General features: G+C 52.3%; 1 protein-coding gene across 1 annotated transcript in view; it reads left to right on the plus strand.

Moving 5' to 3' along the window:
- Positions 1-4,459: 4,459 nt before the first annotated feature.
- LOC138527998 (indolethylamine N-methyltransferase-like) overlaps positions 4,460-18,092 on the plus strand; it is an 87,498-nt gene continuing 73,865 nt past the window's right edge. The window contains exon 1 of the mRNA XM_069639421.1: positions 4,460-4,662. Coding sequence (XP_069495522.1) covers positions 4,515-4,662 — 148 coding nt within the window. The 5' untranslated portion in view covers positions 4,460-4,514. The remainder of the gene's footprint in view (positions 4,663-18,092) is intronic.

The raw sequence follows: 18,092 nt of genomic DNA on the forward strand, positions 1-18,092 counted from the left end.
TCTGCACTGGCTCCTGGTGGGTGCAGGATTGAGTTCAAACCCTCTGCATTGTTAACAAGGCCTTCTGAGGCTTGGGGCCTCAATACCTTCAACTCTCTCTTCCTAAATACCTTCCTTCTCGAACTCTTCCCTCATTCGCCTCCAACTCCCTCAGGGTCATTCTCCAAGCAATGAGTTGGTGGTAGATCTCTTTCTTCAGCTGGGGCCTCCCTCTGGAACAGCCCCCCTGAAACTTGGGAAGAATCATCTCCGATTCTGGAAGCACCTCAAAACCTTTCTCTTTGTTTCAGCTTTTTCTCCTCCTCTCCCCTGCTGACTTCCTGGCTGAAACTGAAACTGCACTGGTACCTGGCCACCCTCTGATCTCGGGCCCAGGTCCATTCCCCAGCCAGTCGCACACTTGCACTGCCTTCCTATCAACCCCCGCACTTGGGGACTGTTTTCTGTATTCCTACAGCCCCAATACCAGCACTTGACACCTGATGTCTGCACTTACCCTTGCACTTGCCACCTGCTGGCCTTACTTTTACTTATTGTTATTTATTCTATTATCCCATGTACTGCACTGTTCCCTCCCCCGCCCCATGCACTTTCCCCCTTCCCCCTTCCAATGCACTTGCGCGATCTGAATGCACCTGGCCTAGTAGGATCGCTGTCTGTCTTTCCCTCTGTTTCCCCTTCTCTTGCCTCATCGCACCTTGAAACACTTATGTATAGGCGCGTTATAAATGCCATATCATAGCATATCAATCAGAACCCTGACTGAAATCCGACACTCGATCTTACCTCTGCACAGTGATTCCTGTGCGCAAGTGCCTGTACACCTGCCCAAGGTAGCAGAAAGATCTAGTGCTTTGCTCTGCCATTTACTTGACGAGAGGTTGCACTGACAGATCCATGAATATGCTTGGGTATGCGCATTTGTGGGCGTGCAATGGACTGCCTGCAGGCCGCCCCTCGTAACGCCCATATTTCCCCATGTTCGTCCCCATTTTGCATGTTTTGCCCCCTACTCCGCTCTATGCACATGCCATCCCCAAACTCTGTGAGGAGTCTCATGCAAGGCACATGGCCGCTCGCAAAGACCTGTGGAGGCTGTGGGAAGTCCCCGCAAAGTACTAAAAAGTCCTGGGCAGTCGATTCCACAAATCGACAAACATGATTTTGAGCGCTGTTTTGGCATGCAATGTCCCTAATTACTGTGCAAATAATTCCATGAATCAGGGCCAGAGGCTCTGCTGCACATGATGATGACATGCCTAGGACATTGACAACATAGGACAACATGGGATATTGACCTAGAGGACCTTTAGCTGGTTAGGCATAGTCTGAGACAAGCACTTTTACAAGTTCACTTCCAAATTCACCTCATAAATTAAACACTTCAAAGATCTGAGAGTGATCCCAAAAGGCCCAGTGGCATTAAAAGGTTACAACCTGGCCCTATGCAGCATGGCTTGGGTGGGAGTAAAGGATCCTGGTAAAAAACAATCATAAGCATTTGATCATTTGTATAGCTAGGGAGATCAAGTAAATCTAACGCCATATCATGTGCGATCACTACACCAGAGTCCTCCGCTACATTTGGAATCAATCTTTGCTAAATGATCTGACAATGTCACATCAACTGGAATTATTCAGGCCACCAAACCGGAGACCAATTATTTTTTACCAATAGCTTCTAGTATTCAACATGCACATAGGAGCTTGCCAACATGTTGTTTTTGGGTAGAAACCAGTTCCAAATGCCAAGAAAGTGCACAGTGATCCAACAACCATGGGCGCTGCTCCCTCAAAGAAAATCATTTTCTGCTATCTGTAGCGTGTTGAACCAAACAACATTTTCCATAACTCCTGATCAGTTTTTCAAAGAGGATTGTCTTATTATTCAGGTATACTGGCGACACATGTTTCGACCCTTCAACACAGGTCGTATTCAGGGCTTTGCTATACCATACATTAAAAGATAACCAATTTTTAAAGACATACTGAATAATATAAAAATATTGACAAGAACATATGCATTACTACATAGGGTATACAGTTCAATGGTGACCTGACCCACCCTCTTGCCTTTTTCAGTTCCAAATGACTTCAAAATTCTTACTAAGGAGCCCAATACTTTTCTAGGAAACCTTTTATTGGGACGGGTGCAGCCTTAGAGGCAAGTACACAGATTTTAAAGGTTTAATTGTTAGTAAAGGAACAAGGTATTTTTAACTTTATCTCTTTTTTATGTAGCTTGTGTTTGGGTAATGCCATTTTATCTCTCATTGTACTCAAGAGGAACTTAAAATGTGGTCAGTTAAACTTCTGTGAAGGAGCATTTAAGCAAAGAACAGGAAGCACTGTGACTCACCATGAAGGTATTATTTGCCTGCACCATTCCGTGCAATTTGTGATAGTGTCTAACAAATTTCCTGTATATTTAAATGTAAGTGCATTATAATTTGATAACATGTGAGATCAGGTAATGCATTACTCCTTGAAGTCTGCCTCAATGCTGATTAAGGGGAGGGACAAAACATGGAATTTTACTACACGTTTTATAACCAGCGCTTTTGGACAGGGGCACATAGCTCCATGGAAGAAGAGATATTAATTCCCACTAATTGACAAATGCACCAAATTATCATTTGTTTCACTAATATTTATTCACCTCTACTCTCTGAAATTCCAGACCTGACATGCAATTCTCTAGCATTGGTACAAAAAGAAAAGGGTGGAGTGAGGGGAGATGTGGGCATCCCTGAAATCCATCACTGTTAAAAGGAATGGTGACGCAGAAGATCATGTTTGTGAACATGCAACATTTTAGAGCATGCTAGAGTACCAGTACCAAGGATGCCAATAAAGGCCCAATCCACACACCACCCAAAGGAGGCCCACTGAATGCCCCAGTCAAGGTGATCACATGTTTTCTTTGTTTCCAAGTCAAAAGCATCTCATATCTCAGACTTGGGTTCAGCCAGACACAAGAGATGACACAAGAATATTGGTTCTGTAGACCATGTATGTCAGTGAATGGTCACATAATGCAGCAATAATTGTCCTAATAAATCTTACACTTGCAGTTATTTCAGAAGATTGGCATCTAATCCTTAGCCAATAAGCACCCCTCTACCAGTCTTTGAAAAGTGCGGCAATATTGTTTCAAGAGAGGCAATGGTGACCTGTAATGAACTGTATTCAGGAATAAACAGCTACCATCAGATGGTTGAGTTTAGAATGAGGCTGGATGGGCTGGGAAGACAGTGTCGATGCTGTAGCCAAGCTCCAGGAGACTTACCCTTTCTCACTCTTTGGATGGGATGAGGCAACTCCCCAAAAGAGACATTCTCCAACAAAGGGCCTGATTTACAAAGCCTTCTTCAATGGAGTTTTCCCATTCAAAATCGCTTTTGTAAATCAGGCCCAACATCTCTGCTCACCTTCACGGATTAGAGATTGTGATTGTAGAAAGACATGTTGTACTTATAAATTATGTGGCTTAGGCAGGTGGGTGAGCATGAATTCAGGCATGTGTGATGAGTGATGGGCGTCAGAAGCAGTTCCTTTCAGCCTGGATTCCTCTGCACTCTTTCTCATGAAATGTTATCCTTGTTTACAGTGATTCTTTGAGATGTGTTTTTATTGCAAGGCATTTCTCCCTTCCCCCATGATTCGCAGTGACTCTCAGGTTAGGAATGTGTGGGTGCCATGCTAGAGTCACAGTCAAGACATACTTTGCTGGCCTCCAATATTTTAAATAAAATAGACTTGTCTTCACACCTGGAATGTGATGGGTCTTCAGTGCTGTATTGCACAGGACTTCAGTGCGAGTGTCTTATACACAGGAAATGCAGGCATGACAATTGCTGTCTTATTGCTTGAGTTTCATTGATGCATGTCTTAGAATCCTGTTAATGCCAATTGGTCCCTTGGATTTACCATGGAATTACAAAGTGCAGACACAGTGGTGAAAGCCACCTTTTTTGGACTCCTGAGGCCTCAATGTGGGATTTATTTTAAGTTACTGTGTTAATTCTGCTGTGGTTATTTCAAGGGTTTTTGGTTGTAAAGTGGGTGATTTACCTCCAGATGTTTGCTGTACGCACGTCAACGACCTCCCCCCAACATTCTTAGTGCTACGCTTTGGTGGTAACAGAATTACCGGCACTTTGCTGCAACATTTTACCAAAGCGGTGTACTTGGAATGATGCCCAGCGTATGGATCACGAAGAAATCAGGTGAAAATAAAAAGAGTAATATGCAAAATATTGGCCATAAATTAAAACCCACTCAGGTGTGGCAGCATTTTAAAATGTGCATGAAAGAACAGCATGAGCGCCCTTGTTTGGGTAGATCAAAGAAAAAATGTAAATTCACATTCATGACCTGAAGCCCCAGAGCCAAAGGGAGGAGAAGGATCCTTTAAATAGGCACTCACTGAGCACTCAGTTCATGTTTGTGCTTCTTTGAGAACTCACAGACAGGAGACATCTAGAGTAAAAGAACACCTTAAATACGTGGAAATGGCATCAAGTTCAGCCTGGATGGAGCTATATGACAAAAATTATGACTCAGCACATGGTATGGCAACATACTATGCCGAAGACTCTGACTTTGAGGAGGATTCCACTAGGCAGGTGCTGCAATTTTTCATCCCGGTATTTTCTTCAGGTAAGTGCAGCACAGTTGCCTCACTTTACACTTTGGCTCCAAGCCATATTTTAATTAACATTAACTTCATTAGAAAGATCTTTTACAATATGGGCATATATTTAGACATTTCACTTTTTACGAATGGCAAAAAGATTAGAGTAGCCAAAACATCTGCTTTAGTTCAAACAGATCACATCACAATGATAATGATTAGATTATGAAGGACATGGGGTAAGGAGAAGATTGAAAGGGGAGCTCATTGAGGGTAAGGGAATGGTGAAGCTGCCTGCTGAGAACATGAATGGAAGTGTCTGCAACAATGTTGCAGTCCCAACTGCACTGTGTCCTTCACAAACACTTTTTTCTCTAGGGAGGGGCCTGTCAACCTTTAGTTTCACAAATTCAAAAGGGCGTTCCCTCATCCTCTGGCAAGGGGAGACGCATTTCCTATTTCTTCTGACTTCCCCTCGGGCCAGCTAGGTATTCTCTGTTTTGGTTACTGTTTTCTTTTTTGGTGTGCCCCAAAATGGTCCCCTCTGATGGGGATTTCTTCATCTCCAACTCCAGAAGGTATGAAATGGACTTAGTGTGCCCAGTGTCTGGCTCAGTTATTGAAGAACTAATTGTCCCCTTCCACCTTTTACTGATGTCATGGGGTTGGGTGGATGAGACACAATTCAATGTCATGGTGGAACCTTTGAAGCCATCATAGATTTACCTTTTGTGTACAAGATGATGCTCACACGTTGCTTATTAGTCTGAGCTATGGAGTGATGCATTCAACAGCATCATGAGAGTCCTATTATCTCCTATGCATGAAGTGAGAGACAAAGACAGGTTAGAGGCGAGGGGAACATGTTAGCTAGCAGGCAGATTAGTGGTAGGTTAAGACAGTAACATTTTAGTTTGGTTTTTATCAAATCCTTGTGGACTGTCTCTCGGATGTCCGGGGGGAGCACATTCCATGCAAATGGGGCAAGGAGAGAGAACAAGTGGAAGTGAGAGGAAGCACAGGGAGGGTGACATTGCACAAGGGTACCCGAGGAGGCAGAGCAAACGGCTGACTTGTTTTTCCCCATGGGCCAGGTTACATGAATCAAAGCATACAAAAAGGGACGTATGACCTGCCCCCTTTATACATAGTCAGTTGGCTCTCTATAATGGCAGCCTGTTGCAATCAAAGTCAATTGTAAAGTTTGTGTCCACATTGCATCAAGTCTCTGAATTGCTGGTCTTATCGATTTGGTGTTCTCCTGCCATCCCGCTGGCTGCCACCTCTCACTCTGTGAGTTCTGAAGTTGGGCCTCTACCACAAATACATCTGATAGCTGTAGACGTGTTGTGCTCGTTTTCCCCACTTATCATACCCCGCCCACCTGGTGCCTTCCTGGTTGTCTCTCTTTTTGCCTACTTAAGGAGCCCTCTAGCCTCTTTTCCTTTGAAGATGAGGAGCAGGTGCACGTGGATCTAGGTCACCTGGCCTAAGCACCACCCACCTTGTTATCCCTGCCTCTTTCTTTCTGCTCTTAACTCATAGATCAAGGGCGTCTCTCGTCCGGGCATCCAAAATAAAAGGCAGACAACGAAAAGGGCAATTCCTGTTTGGACCAGGAGGACCCAGGGCCCCACGCCCTGACCTCCAGACTACTTTTGCAGGAGTCTGTCCTGATACATTCTGGTTACACCGTCTTGTGGCCAATGCTGGATTTCACTTTTATGGACTTCATTGATTCACAGTGCGTCACCCTTTCTCAATTTTCATGCTGAACTTCCTTTGCATCTTGTACTCATGGTGGCTCTGAATCATGCTGTACCCATCTTCATCTTGTATCCTGGTTTGCAACATTATGTGTTACTACTGACTTCTGCAATTGTATTCACTCTCCCATCTTGCTTCTCCACTTTTTGACTGCTTACTCTCTGTTATCTCCTTCTCTCCCTTTCTCCCTTTTCAGATATCCTTCCCTCCTTCCCATACTTTATTCTATGCACTTACTCTATCAGAATTGTCCCTGGACCTAGTATGATAGCAACCTCATCTGTCTCCTCCCCCTTGCCCTTACTTGTTGTTTTTCCTCCCTCCTCCCCTCCAGCACTATCTGAAATGTCGTCAGGCCTAGTACGGTAGTCTCCTTTCTGTTTCCATTTCCTTCCCACTCTCCCTCTCCCTTCCTTATCTGTGTCTAAGCTCTTGCACTATCTGAAATGTCGTCAGGCCGAGTACAATAGTAAATTTCACATCCTCGCTGTTCATGGCCAGTAAGAATGTCATTGTATTTTCCCTTGTTTCCTCTTTTGCCTTGAAGCGCGTTAAAACACACTGTGTATAAGCGCTATATAAATAAACTCATATCATATCAAGAAATGGTGCTTCCCACTTTAGTAAGGCACAGGAAGCAGGGACCGAGATGGGGGCGCTCCAAACTCCCACACTCGAACTCTGGGGCAGAATTGGGTCTGGCATACACACTGTAAGGCCACCGTCCCCAGGTTGAGAGGGATCCCCATCCACTCTTGACAGGCTCAGCTTCCTGACCATGTCACATTTGCCCCTTGTCATCTAACCAGGTCTAATTAAAAGAATATATACATTTATTAATCACCTGCACACATACTTAGTGGTATGTTTCAAGCAACTCCAACATTTTATCCAACACTATATTTAATCCCCTGAGCCTAGAAAGCAAGCAAGCCTTGTGGGTGGAGGACTGTCCCTCTCTGTGATGTAATACATGGTCCAATCAGATCTGACTTCTAGAATGGGATGACTGGTTAGGCTGTGAATGAGGCATCTATTTCCATCTCCACTATGACTTATCTTTCCTCTTGTCCCTTCACTATTACATCCACTCCTTATGTTACTCCTGCTCACTTTTTACTGTTGGTGCTTTGAAGTGGAATATCCCACAAGTGATGCTGTTAAAACATCAATAATTACTGAATTATGGATACATTCTTGTCCCAGTAATGTTTACATAAATTGGTAACAATTCTGAGAGATGTATGCTGTCTGTGTAACATTATGATAACTCACTGACCGCAGAGATTTCCAAGTACAAAAAACCCTTGAAAATCAATAATTAAATATACCATTGTATCAGATTGGAACCAGGGCTGCAAAAAGGATATTGCAATTAGGATAAGTCTGGGATTGCTATTCAGTTGGACCTCTAACTCCACTTGTCAGTCCAACGGTAGAGTGGATGTAGAAGTGTAGGAGTGGGCCTTTTGAAAGTGAACCCCAAAGCGCTCCAAAGTGGTGCTCCTATAATCTGGCTTGCGAAGCCGGGCCATGGTACCACACCTCTGGAAGCGGGGCCTGATGGGCCTCTAACTAATATGGTACCTGCAGCCCTCCTCCTTATCGAGTACGAAGACTGGTCCCCGCCGAGCTCCACAGCCAACCTGGGTGGACCCAAGACCACTAATGTTTCAGAGACCCTGAGGCCCACCCAGGCATGCCAAATGTAGGAGTCGGCCTTTTGATCACTGTAACCAAAAGCAGGACAACTGTTAAAGAGTTTGTACATGCTTTGTCCGTAAAGCAAGTGTACTGTACAAACGGCCGGGAGGGGTTAAATGACATCAAGGAGTAAACTAACCCGTCTCCTCAACCCACACAAAGAAAACACATTTTATACAATTTGCAACAGTTAAAGTGCTTCCAAAGCTTTTGTTACAGAGTCAACCCCCACACATGATTGTTTAAACCTATACAATGTAACCATATTCCCTTTAGTTCCCACATTTCTTATTGGATACATTCATCTAAGCAAAATCCTCTTTAACTTATAAGTGCATGCTTCATATTTACACTACACACCTCTCTGGTAACTATCCATATTTGGACATAGTCACATCTCCTAGATACAGTATACACAACTTACAAACAATTACAATTATCACAGGTTCCATCTGATGAGAAACCTTTACCCCTACTTGTGACGCACACAGCTATTCTATGAAAGTACCGCTGATGTGAAGAGGAGGAGAGTAAACACATTTCCTTTTGATCTATTGTTCCTGGTTTTATCACCCAAACGTGTTGGATCTACATTTCATTCTAAAATACATCCCACGTGGTCTCAACCCCCACTTTGACAACTCTATTGAAAATCCATGATCAATCGGGGCTCCTTTCCCCACAAGCCACCCATATCAGGTTTAATTGTCTGGCCCTAAAATCCAGCCTTACCAGGTGGCCGGTGTTAGGAAAGATTTAATTTATGTGCAATTTTCTCTCCATTTATGGAACCCCCAAACGTTTTGCTTTTGTGTGGCTATCCTAACATGACTTTTTCCAGTGGATCCCAATCTTCAGCTGAACTCCCCTAGGCTTTTGCTCACTTGTTATGGGGAAATGACACGTCCTTCACACTGTCAGTCCTGGAAAACTATGTTTCCCTGAGTCTTTGACTATTTTGTCATTTCATGGTAACTTTTCAACAGTGCACAATGCACCTTCCAGTAATGTGCGCTTGGGTTCCCTTTTTATTTTATGGCCCTAGACACCCTCAAAGGATCTTTGGGTGACCGTATGAGTGTACCTGGGATGAGCTGGTGGCAGCAGTTACTTTTAATAATGTTTTACTTATTTTTACTGAATTAAACCATGTTTACTGCGTTTGCTCAAGACTGTGGACAGGTGCGAAAATAGCCAAGCCACAAAGCGTTTTGTTCTGTCCTATGGCCATTTTGTCCCTTGCCTCCAACCAGGTTGAGTAACCCGGGTTTTCATTATTTGGGCATGCAGCCTCCGACGAAAAGCCATCTCTGTTGCGGGCTTCTGCCCATCACGTATGTGAGTCCAGGAAGAGGGCTTAGAATGTCTAGTCCCAATCCACACTGCTGGTGCCGCGATGTCTGGAGTGCCTGAAACCACTGTGGGTCATGATTGGTCCACATCTGGGATGCGTGCAAGAGAGCAGATCTTCTTTTGGAAGTCCTCGTTCTTGGCGCAAAGCTAATCTTAGATAAGAGAAGGGGCTCTGCAGCCATTCCAGGTCAATCACCTGTGTTCTCACTGAACTACAGAAGGAGCCAAGTCTCCTACATGAAGAAACAAACTTATGAAACCACAGACACTTTGGCATGCTTTGGCACCCTTCACCCTCTGCTGTCCTGTCGAACGTCTGCTTTCTTGTTGGATCAATAAGACCTGGCAAGGTACTTCACCCCTTTTTAGTAGTGTGAACAACTAATCTATGCGCCACTGCTTACCGACTGAACGAGCCCCTTCGGAAGGGTTCCTGGGTCATCCAGCAAACTGTCCAGCTCTACTTCACGGTAAACCACAGCATCACCGCTGTCTCATGTTCAGACCCTGGACTTGGGACATCACTTGCTTGCATTGTACCCCTGTACATTCTCCGGTCAAATTTCACAGGACTAGCTCCTCTGGCTCCCGAATTAGGAGAGTGTGTAACGCTGCCCACATCCACAATTCCCACTTCACTACCTGGTGTGACAGTCACTATATTTCCCCTGCCGTTCTGCTCTCCTGTGCCCTGAATCCAGCTGCACTGGAATTTTCTTCATACCTCCTTCGGAAGCTGGGAAAAGGCAACGGTCCTGTCACGGATGATCGTTCTCCATTGCAGCCGCTGAGAGCCGGAGCAACGCGAAACTGCTGGACTCAAACCTACTAGCGACCGCGACTAAATTGGGGAAGTTTGGTCGGGACTGTGCCGAGGGTCAGTGAGTACTTGCATAACTTACCGGTGGACCCCTGGCACAGCCGAGTGTTTTTACGCACAAGTAGCCCTTAAAAGTACTCGAACTTGACTTGGTTAGCCTGCTCTCCCTAGCTATTCTCACCACCTGAATACTGCTTTGCTGCCAAGAGCAGAGCCTAATCGAATACTGGGTACTTATTCTTCATTGCCACAAGCCCCTTCCTGACTTGCAACAGCCCTACAAAGAAGACCCCCTTTTTGTTGCAGCTGCACGATTGTGTGTTTTTACCCAAAACTGTACTGTTGAGCACAAGGCTCCCCTCTTCATAGGGTTGGACTCAAAGGATAAGGGAACAAACTCTGAAGGATTACCTATTGCCATTTGTACACTAAACTTAAACCTTTTTTTGCAGGTTGTGGTTGTAGTGTATAACTAAATTGCACTAGGAAATGTGTTGTATATATACTCTATACAGGATTTGTGTGATATCTGTTTTTCTCATTGCTAACTAAAGTTACTAGTGTCTATTTGGTCCGGCCGACAATAAATGTATTGATATTTTTCATATACACTTGTATAAGAGTAATTTGTGGTTCGTTGCTGTGTGTGCTCATTCTGGGTTTCCGATCACTCTCACCCCTCCTGAGACTTAGGGGCCGATTCATGGAACAAACGTGCGCCGAAAATCTACGCGCAAGCCGGCGCAAGCAGGCGCAAGCGGAAAAAAAGAGGCGCACGTGCACGCGTGCGATTCATGGAAGTCCCTGCGCGTGTCTTCCTCGGGATGTGCGCCAAACCCGTGCATGGCGCACACGTCACTGCAACATCGCGAAAGGCGTGCGCGACGCGCACAGTGAAAGCGCACAACCTCAGCGCACACACCAGAAAGTGGGCGGGACATGGGGCGTAACGCGCGGAATGGGGAACAACACGCGAAAATAAGGGCGTAACTGGGGATGTACTGCAGGGAAGCAGACGGAACGCCCACACGCACTCGAACCACACGTATTCATGGAATCGAATAGGGCAAAGCCACGCACAGCCAAAGACACGCACAAGCTGAAACACGGCCGCCACACGAAGGCAGGCGGTAGAGTCCCAGCGCATCAAAAAAGTGGCGCGCGGGAAGTTAAATACGTGATTGAGCGGGGTACGTGGATTTCAGGGGTGCGCGAGAAATTCTACACGCGATTGGCCTGGGTACGTGTATTACAGGGGTGCGCGAGAAAATCTACACGCGATTGGCCTGGGTACGTGGATTTCAGGGGTGCGCGAGAAAATCTACACGCGATTGGCCTGGGTACGTGGATTTCAGGGGTGCGCGAGAAAATCTACATGCGATTGGCCTGGGTACGTGTATTACAGGGATGCGCGAGAAAATCTACACGCGATTGGCCTGGGTACGTGGATTTCAGGGGTGCGCGAGAAATGCTACACGCGATTGGCCTGGGTATGTGGATTTCAGGGGTGCGCGAGAAAATCTACACGCGATTGGCCTGGGTACGTGTATTACAGGGGTGCGCGAGAAATCCTACACGCGATTGGGCCTGTGCGGGTGGGGCAGTGTATTACGTGGGTGTGCGGGAAGTTGAAGAGGTGAATTGCCAGTGTGGGTCCTCCCAGGTCTCCCCTCTACCCCCTCCACGACCTCTGCAGGCAGCCCACACCACAGGGGACTACCCTGCACCCCTGGTCATGTCCCGCAGGCAGCCCATCCACCATGGGCATGCCCCCCAGCCAAGCCACATGTCCCCTTGCACCCCCACCCCCCAGCACCGTGGGGCACCTGCCAGCAGGCCCCCAACCATGTCCCACTCATGTCCCCTTGCACCCCCACCCCCCAGTCACCAGGGGCAGCCTCCACCAGGCCCCCACCCATGTCTCCCACCACCCCCACCCCTCCAGTCACCAGGGGCAGCCTCCACAAGGCCCCCACTCATGTCCCCCTGCACCCCCACCCCCACTCCTCCAGTCACCAGGGGCAGCCTCCACAAGGCCCCCACCCATGTCTCACACCACCCCCACCCCCCAGTCACCAGGGGCAGCCTCCACAAGGCCCCCACCCATGTCTCACACCACCCCCACCCCTCCAGTCACCAGGGGCAGCCTCCACCAGGCCCCCACCCATGTCTCCCACCACCCCCACCCTTCCAGTCACCAGGGGCAGCCTCCACCAGGCCCCCACCCATGTCTCCCACCACCCCCACCCCTCCAGTCACCAGGGGCAGCCTCCACCAGGCCCCCACCCATGTCTCCCACCACCCCCACCCCTCCAGTCACCAGGGGCAGCCTCCACCAGGCCCCCACCCATGTCTCCCACCACCCCCACCCCTCCAGTCACCAGGGGCAGCCTCCACAAGGCCCCCACCCATGTCTCCCACCACCCCCACCCCCCAGTCACCAGGGGCAGCCTCCACAAGGGTGCGCGAGAAAATCTACATGCGATTGGCCTGGGTACGTGTATTACAGGGATGCGCGAGAAAATCTACACGCGATTGGCCTGGGTACGTGGATTTCAGGGGTGCGCGAGAAATGCTACACGCGATTGGCCTGGGTATGTGGATTTCAGGGGTGCGCGAGAAAATCTACACGCGATTGGCCTGGGTACGTGTATTACAGGGGTGCGCGAGAAATCCTACACGCGATTGTGCCTGTGCGGGTGGGGCAGTGTATTACGTGGGTGTGCGGGAAGTTGAAGAGGTGAATTGCCAGTGTGGGTCCTCCCAGGTCTCCCCTCTACCCCCTCCACGACCTCTGCAGGCAGCCCACACCACAGGGGACTACCCTGCACCCCTGGTCATGTCCCGCAGGCAGCCCATCCACCATGGGCATGCCCCCCAGCCAAGCCACATGTCCCCTTGCACCCCCACCCCCCAGCACCGTGGGGCACCTGCCAGCAGGCCCCCAACCATGTCCCACTCATGTCCCCTTGCACCCCCACCCCCCAGTCACCAGGGGCAGCCTCCACCAGGCCCCCACCCATGTCTCCCACCACCCCCACCCCTCCAGTCACCAGGGGCAGCCTCCACAAGGCCCCCACTCATGTCCCCCTGCACCCCCACCCCCCAGCACTGTGGGGCACCTGCCAGCAGGCCCCCAACCATGTCCCCTTGCACCCCCACCCCCCAGCAGGCCCCCACTCATGTCCCCCTGCACCCCCACCCCCCAGCACTGTGGGGCACCTGCCAGCAGGCCCCCAACCATGTCCCCTTGCACCCCCACCCCCCAGCAGGCCCCCACTCATGTCCCCCTGCACCCCCACCCCCCAGCACTGTGGGGCACGTGCCAGCAGGCCCCCAACCATGTCCCACTCATGTCCCCTTGCACCCCCACCCCCCAGCACTGTGGGGCACCTGCCAGCAGGCCCCCAACCATGTCCCACTCATGTCCCCTTGCACCCCCACCCCCCAGCAGGCCCCCACTCATGTCCCCTTGCACCCCCACCCCCCAGCACTGTGGGGCACCTGCCAGCAGGCCCCCAACCATGTCCCACTCATGTCCCCTTGCACCCCCACCCCCCAGCACTGTGGGGCACCTGCCAGCAGGCCCCCAACCATGTCCCCTTGCACCCCCACCCCCCAGCAGGCCCCCACTCATGTCCCCCTGCCATCCCACCCCCCAGCACTGTGGGGCACCTGCCAGCAGGCCCCCAACCATGTCCCCTTGCACCCCCACCCCCCAGCAGGCCCCCACTCATGTCCCCCTGCACCCCCACCCCCCAGCACTGTGGGGCACCTGCCACCAGGCCCCCAACCATGTCTCCCACCACCCCCACTCCTCCAGTCACCAGGGGCAGCCTCCACAAGGCCCCCACCCATGTCTCACACCACCCCCACCCCCCAGTCACCAGGGGCAGCCTCCACAAGGCCCCCACCCATGTCTCACACCACCCCCACCCCTCCAGTCACCAGGGGCAGCCTCCACCAGGCCCCCACCCATGTCTCCCACCACCCCCACCCTTCCAGTCACCAGGGGCAGCCTCCACCAGGCCCCCACCCATGTCTCCCACCACCCCCACCCCTCCAGTCACCAGGGGCAGCCTCCACCAGGCCCCCACCCATGTCTCCCACCACCCCCACCCCTCCAGTCACCAGGGGCAGCCTCCACCAGGCCCCCACCCATGTCTCCCACCACCCCCACCCCTCCAGTCACCAGGGGCAGCCTCCACAAGGCCCCCACCCATGTCTCCCACCACCCCCACCCCCCAGTCACCAGGGGCAGCCTCCACAAGGCCCCCACCCATGTCTCACACCACCCCCACCCCTCCAGTCACCAGGGGCAGCCTCCACCAGGCCCCCACCCATGTCTCCCACCACCCCGACCCCTCCAGTCACCAGGGGCAGCCTCCACAAGGCCCCCACCCATGTCTCCCACCACCCCCACCACCCAGTCACCAGGGGCAGCCTCCACCAGGCCCCCAACCATGTCTCCCACCACCCCCACCCCTCCGGTCACCAGGAGCAGCCTCCACAAGGCCCCCACCCATGTCTCCCACCACCCCGACCCCTCCAGTCACCAGGGGCAGCCTCCACAAGGCCCCCACCCATGTCTCCCACCACCCCCACCACCCAGTCACCAGGGGCAGCCTCCACCAGGCCCCCAACCATGTCTCCCACCACCCCCACCCCTCCGGTCACCAGGGGCAGCCTCCACCAGGCCCCCAACCATGTCTCCCACCACCCCCACCCCTCCAGTCACCAGGGGCAGCCTCCACCAGGCCCCCAACCATGTCTCCCACCACCCCCACCCCCCAGCAGTCCCCCACTCATGTCCCCTTGCACCCCCACCCCCAGTCACCAGGGGCAGCCTCCACCAGGCCCCCACCCATGTCTCCCACCACCCCCACCCCTCCAGTCACCAGGGGCAGCCTCCACAAGGCCCCCACCCATGTCTCCCACCACCCCCACCCCCCAGTCACCAGGGGCAGCCTCCACAAGGCCCCCACCCATGTCTCCCACCACCCCCACCCCTCCAGTCACCAGGGGCAGCCTCCACCAGGCCCCCACCCATGTCTCCCACCACCCCCACCCCTCCAGTCACCAGGGGCAGCCTCCACAAGGCCCCCACCCATGTCTCCCACCACCCCCATCCCTCCAGTCACCAGGGGCAGCCTCCACAAGGCCCCCACCCATGTCTCCCACCACCCCCACCCCCCAGTCACCAGGGGCAGCCTCCACAAGGCCCCCACCCATGTCTCCCACCACCCCCACCACCCAGTCACCAGGGGCAGCCTCCACCAGGCCCCCAACCATGTCTCCCACCACCCCCACCCCTCCTGTCACCAGGGGCAGCCTCCACAAGGCCCCCACCCATGTCTCCCACCACCCCCACCACCCAGTCACCAGGGGCAGCCTCCACCAGGCCCCCAACCATGTCTCCCACCACCCCCACCCCTCCAGTCACCAGGGGCAGCCTCCACCAGGCCCCCAACCATGTCTCCCACCACCCCCACCCCCCAGCAGGCCCCCACTCATGTCCCCTTGCACCCCCACCCCCAGTCACCAGGGGCAGCCTCCACCAGGCCCCCACCCATGTCTCCCACCACCCCCACCCCTCCAGTCACCAGGGGCAGCCTCCACAAGGCCCCCACCCATGTCTCCCACCACCCCCACCCCCCAGTCACCAGGGGCAGCCTCCACAAGGCCCCCACCCATGTCTCCCACCACCCCCACCCCCCAGTCACCAGGGGCAGCCTCCACCAGGCCCCCACCCATGTCTCCCACCACCCCCACCCCTCCAGTCACCAGGGGCAGCCTCCACCAGGCCCCCACCCATGTCTCCCACCACCCCCACCCCTCCAGTCACCAGGGGCAGCCTCCACAAGGCCCCCACCCATGTCTCCCACCACCCCCACCCCTCCAGTCACCAGGGGCAGCCTCCACAAGGCCCCCACCCATGTCTCCCACCACCCCCACCCCCCAGTCACCAGGGGCAGCCTCCACAAGGCCCCCACCCATGTCTCCCACCACCCCCACCCCTCCAGTCACCAGGGGCAGCCTCCACCAGGCCCCCACCCATGTCTCCCACCCCCCACCCCCCAGCAGGCCCCCACTCATGTCCCCTTGCACCCCCACCCCCCTGCAGGCCCCCACTCATGTCCCCCTGCCCCCAGGTCCTGACGAAACGCAATCATGGCAGTAATGGGCAGCATACCCAGCACAAACACCCAGCCAAGGATTGCATCCACCCACATAGTAGATGCAATTACATGATACAACCCCAATGCCAAGTATGTAAATGAACACATGTCCGTCACACACACATACACAATGGGTGCAAGTGAATGTCAAAACACATATCATGACATGCATGAAACCAATGAGAAAATACCACAAATGTAAGTAATAAATATATGTATTAAAGATGAAAATGAAGTAAAGAAATAAAACACACAACAATGGGGATGACAAAACAAATGGTCCATGTCCGAGAACTAATAGAAAAAATCAAAAAACAAAGGAATCCAAAAACTAATGTAGTCCAAAGCAAAATAATGGGGGGAAAAAATAAGGTAAAACCATTGCCTCATGGTGAACTCAAATATAAATCCAACAAATGTTTTCCAAACATCAAACTATGTACAAGAATAACCCAGGGTCCATGAGCCCAACACCATAAATGAAACCTACTACTACTAACTAATAAAAAATATATATACAGAAAAGTGGCCATTGTCCGAGCGGTCCAAAAAAAACTTTAAAAACAAAGGAAACCTAACACTAACTAAAGAACTATATACAATGGCAGTGGGCAAGTCCTGCGGCTCACTCTGTGATGTTGCCGGCCAGGGCATCATCGAACTCCATGTCGATGTCCCGGAGGCGGGACTCTGTCCTGGCCCCGAGGTCTCGCAGGGACAACCCCGTGTCCACCTCAAACTCCCTGCGAGCTTCCTCGAGGCACTCAGCCCGCCTCAACGCCCGACGCATGGAGAACTCCGCCCTGACCATGGTGAGCCGCTCCTCTTCCGCCCGCTGCCGCTCCGCACCTATCCGCTGGACCAACTGCTCCCACACGGAAGACACTGCCATCCCAGGGTTCTCCTGCCCTCCGGCCGATGCCTGCCCCTCTGATCTTGATGGCCCCGAGCCATGATGCCTCCCACGTCGAGCCTGCTGCTGCCTCCGACGCCACTGCCTCTGCCAGCACGACAGCAACCAGGCTGAAGGAATCCACCGATGCCGTCGTGCACATGCCCTGCCAGATGATGCCGGCACATCCTCCATCTGCAGGGGGACAGTTGCTGGTGTGTCCACCCCTGCTGGACCTTCGACTCCCGACTGTGGCAGGGATGGGGTCCCCACCGAGCTGGCTGCGTTGGTCGGGTCAGGTCCACAGGGGGCCCTGGTGGCATCTGGGCCGGAAGACGGCATGGAGCACGACTGGCGCATAGCCTCCACAGAGGAGGAGAGGGTCGCCAGAAGGCCACACACATGTAGGAAACCCCCGACCATGGCGGCTCCCAAATGGTTCACGTACGCACGGTGCTCTTCGTGATGATGTGCATGCTCCTCCCGGGAAGCATGCACCTCATCACGAATGCCAGCCGTGCGCAACGCGACACCAATCAGGACTCTCTCCACATGGCCAGGGGTCCCCTCGTCCGCAGGTAGAGGAGTGTCAGATGACATGGACATCTCCCCTACCTGCGGACGGGCCTGGGATGGGGCATCCCTGCTGGTGCATGGTGGTGCAGTCACAGTGTCAGGGACAGTGACATGCACAGGCACCTCCACGGCGACCTGTGCTGCCTCCTGCCCCTGGCCCTGGAC

This window comes from Ambystoma mexicanum, chromosome 7q, assembly GCF_040938575.1.
Source record: "Ambystoma mexicanum isolate Mex_15411 chromosome 7q, UKY_AmexF1_1, whole genome shotgun sequence".
Lineage (NCBI taxonomy): Eukaryota > Metazoa > Chordata > Amphibia > Caudata > Ambystomatidae > Ambystoma > Ambystoma mexicanum.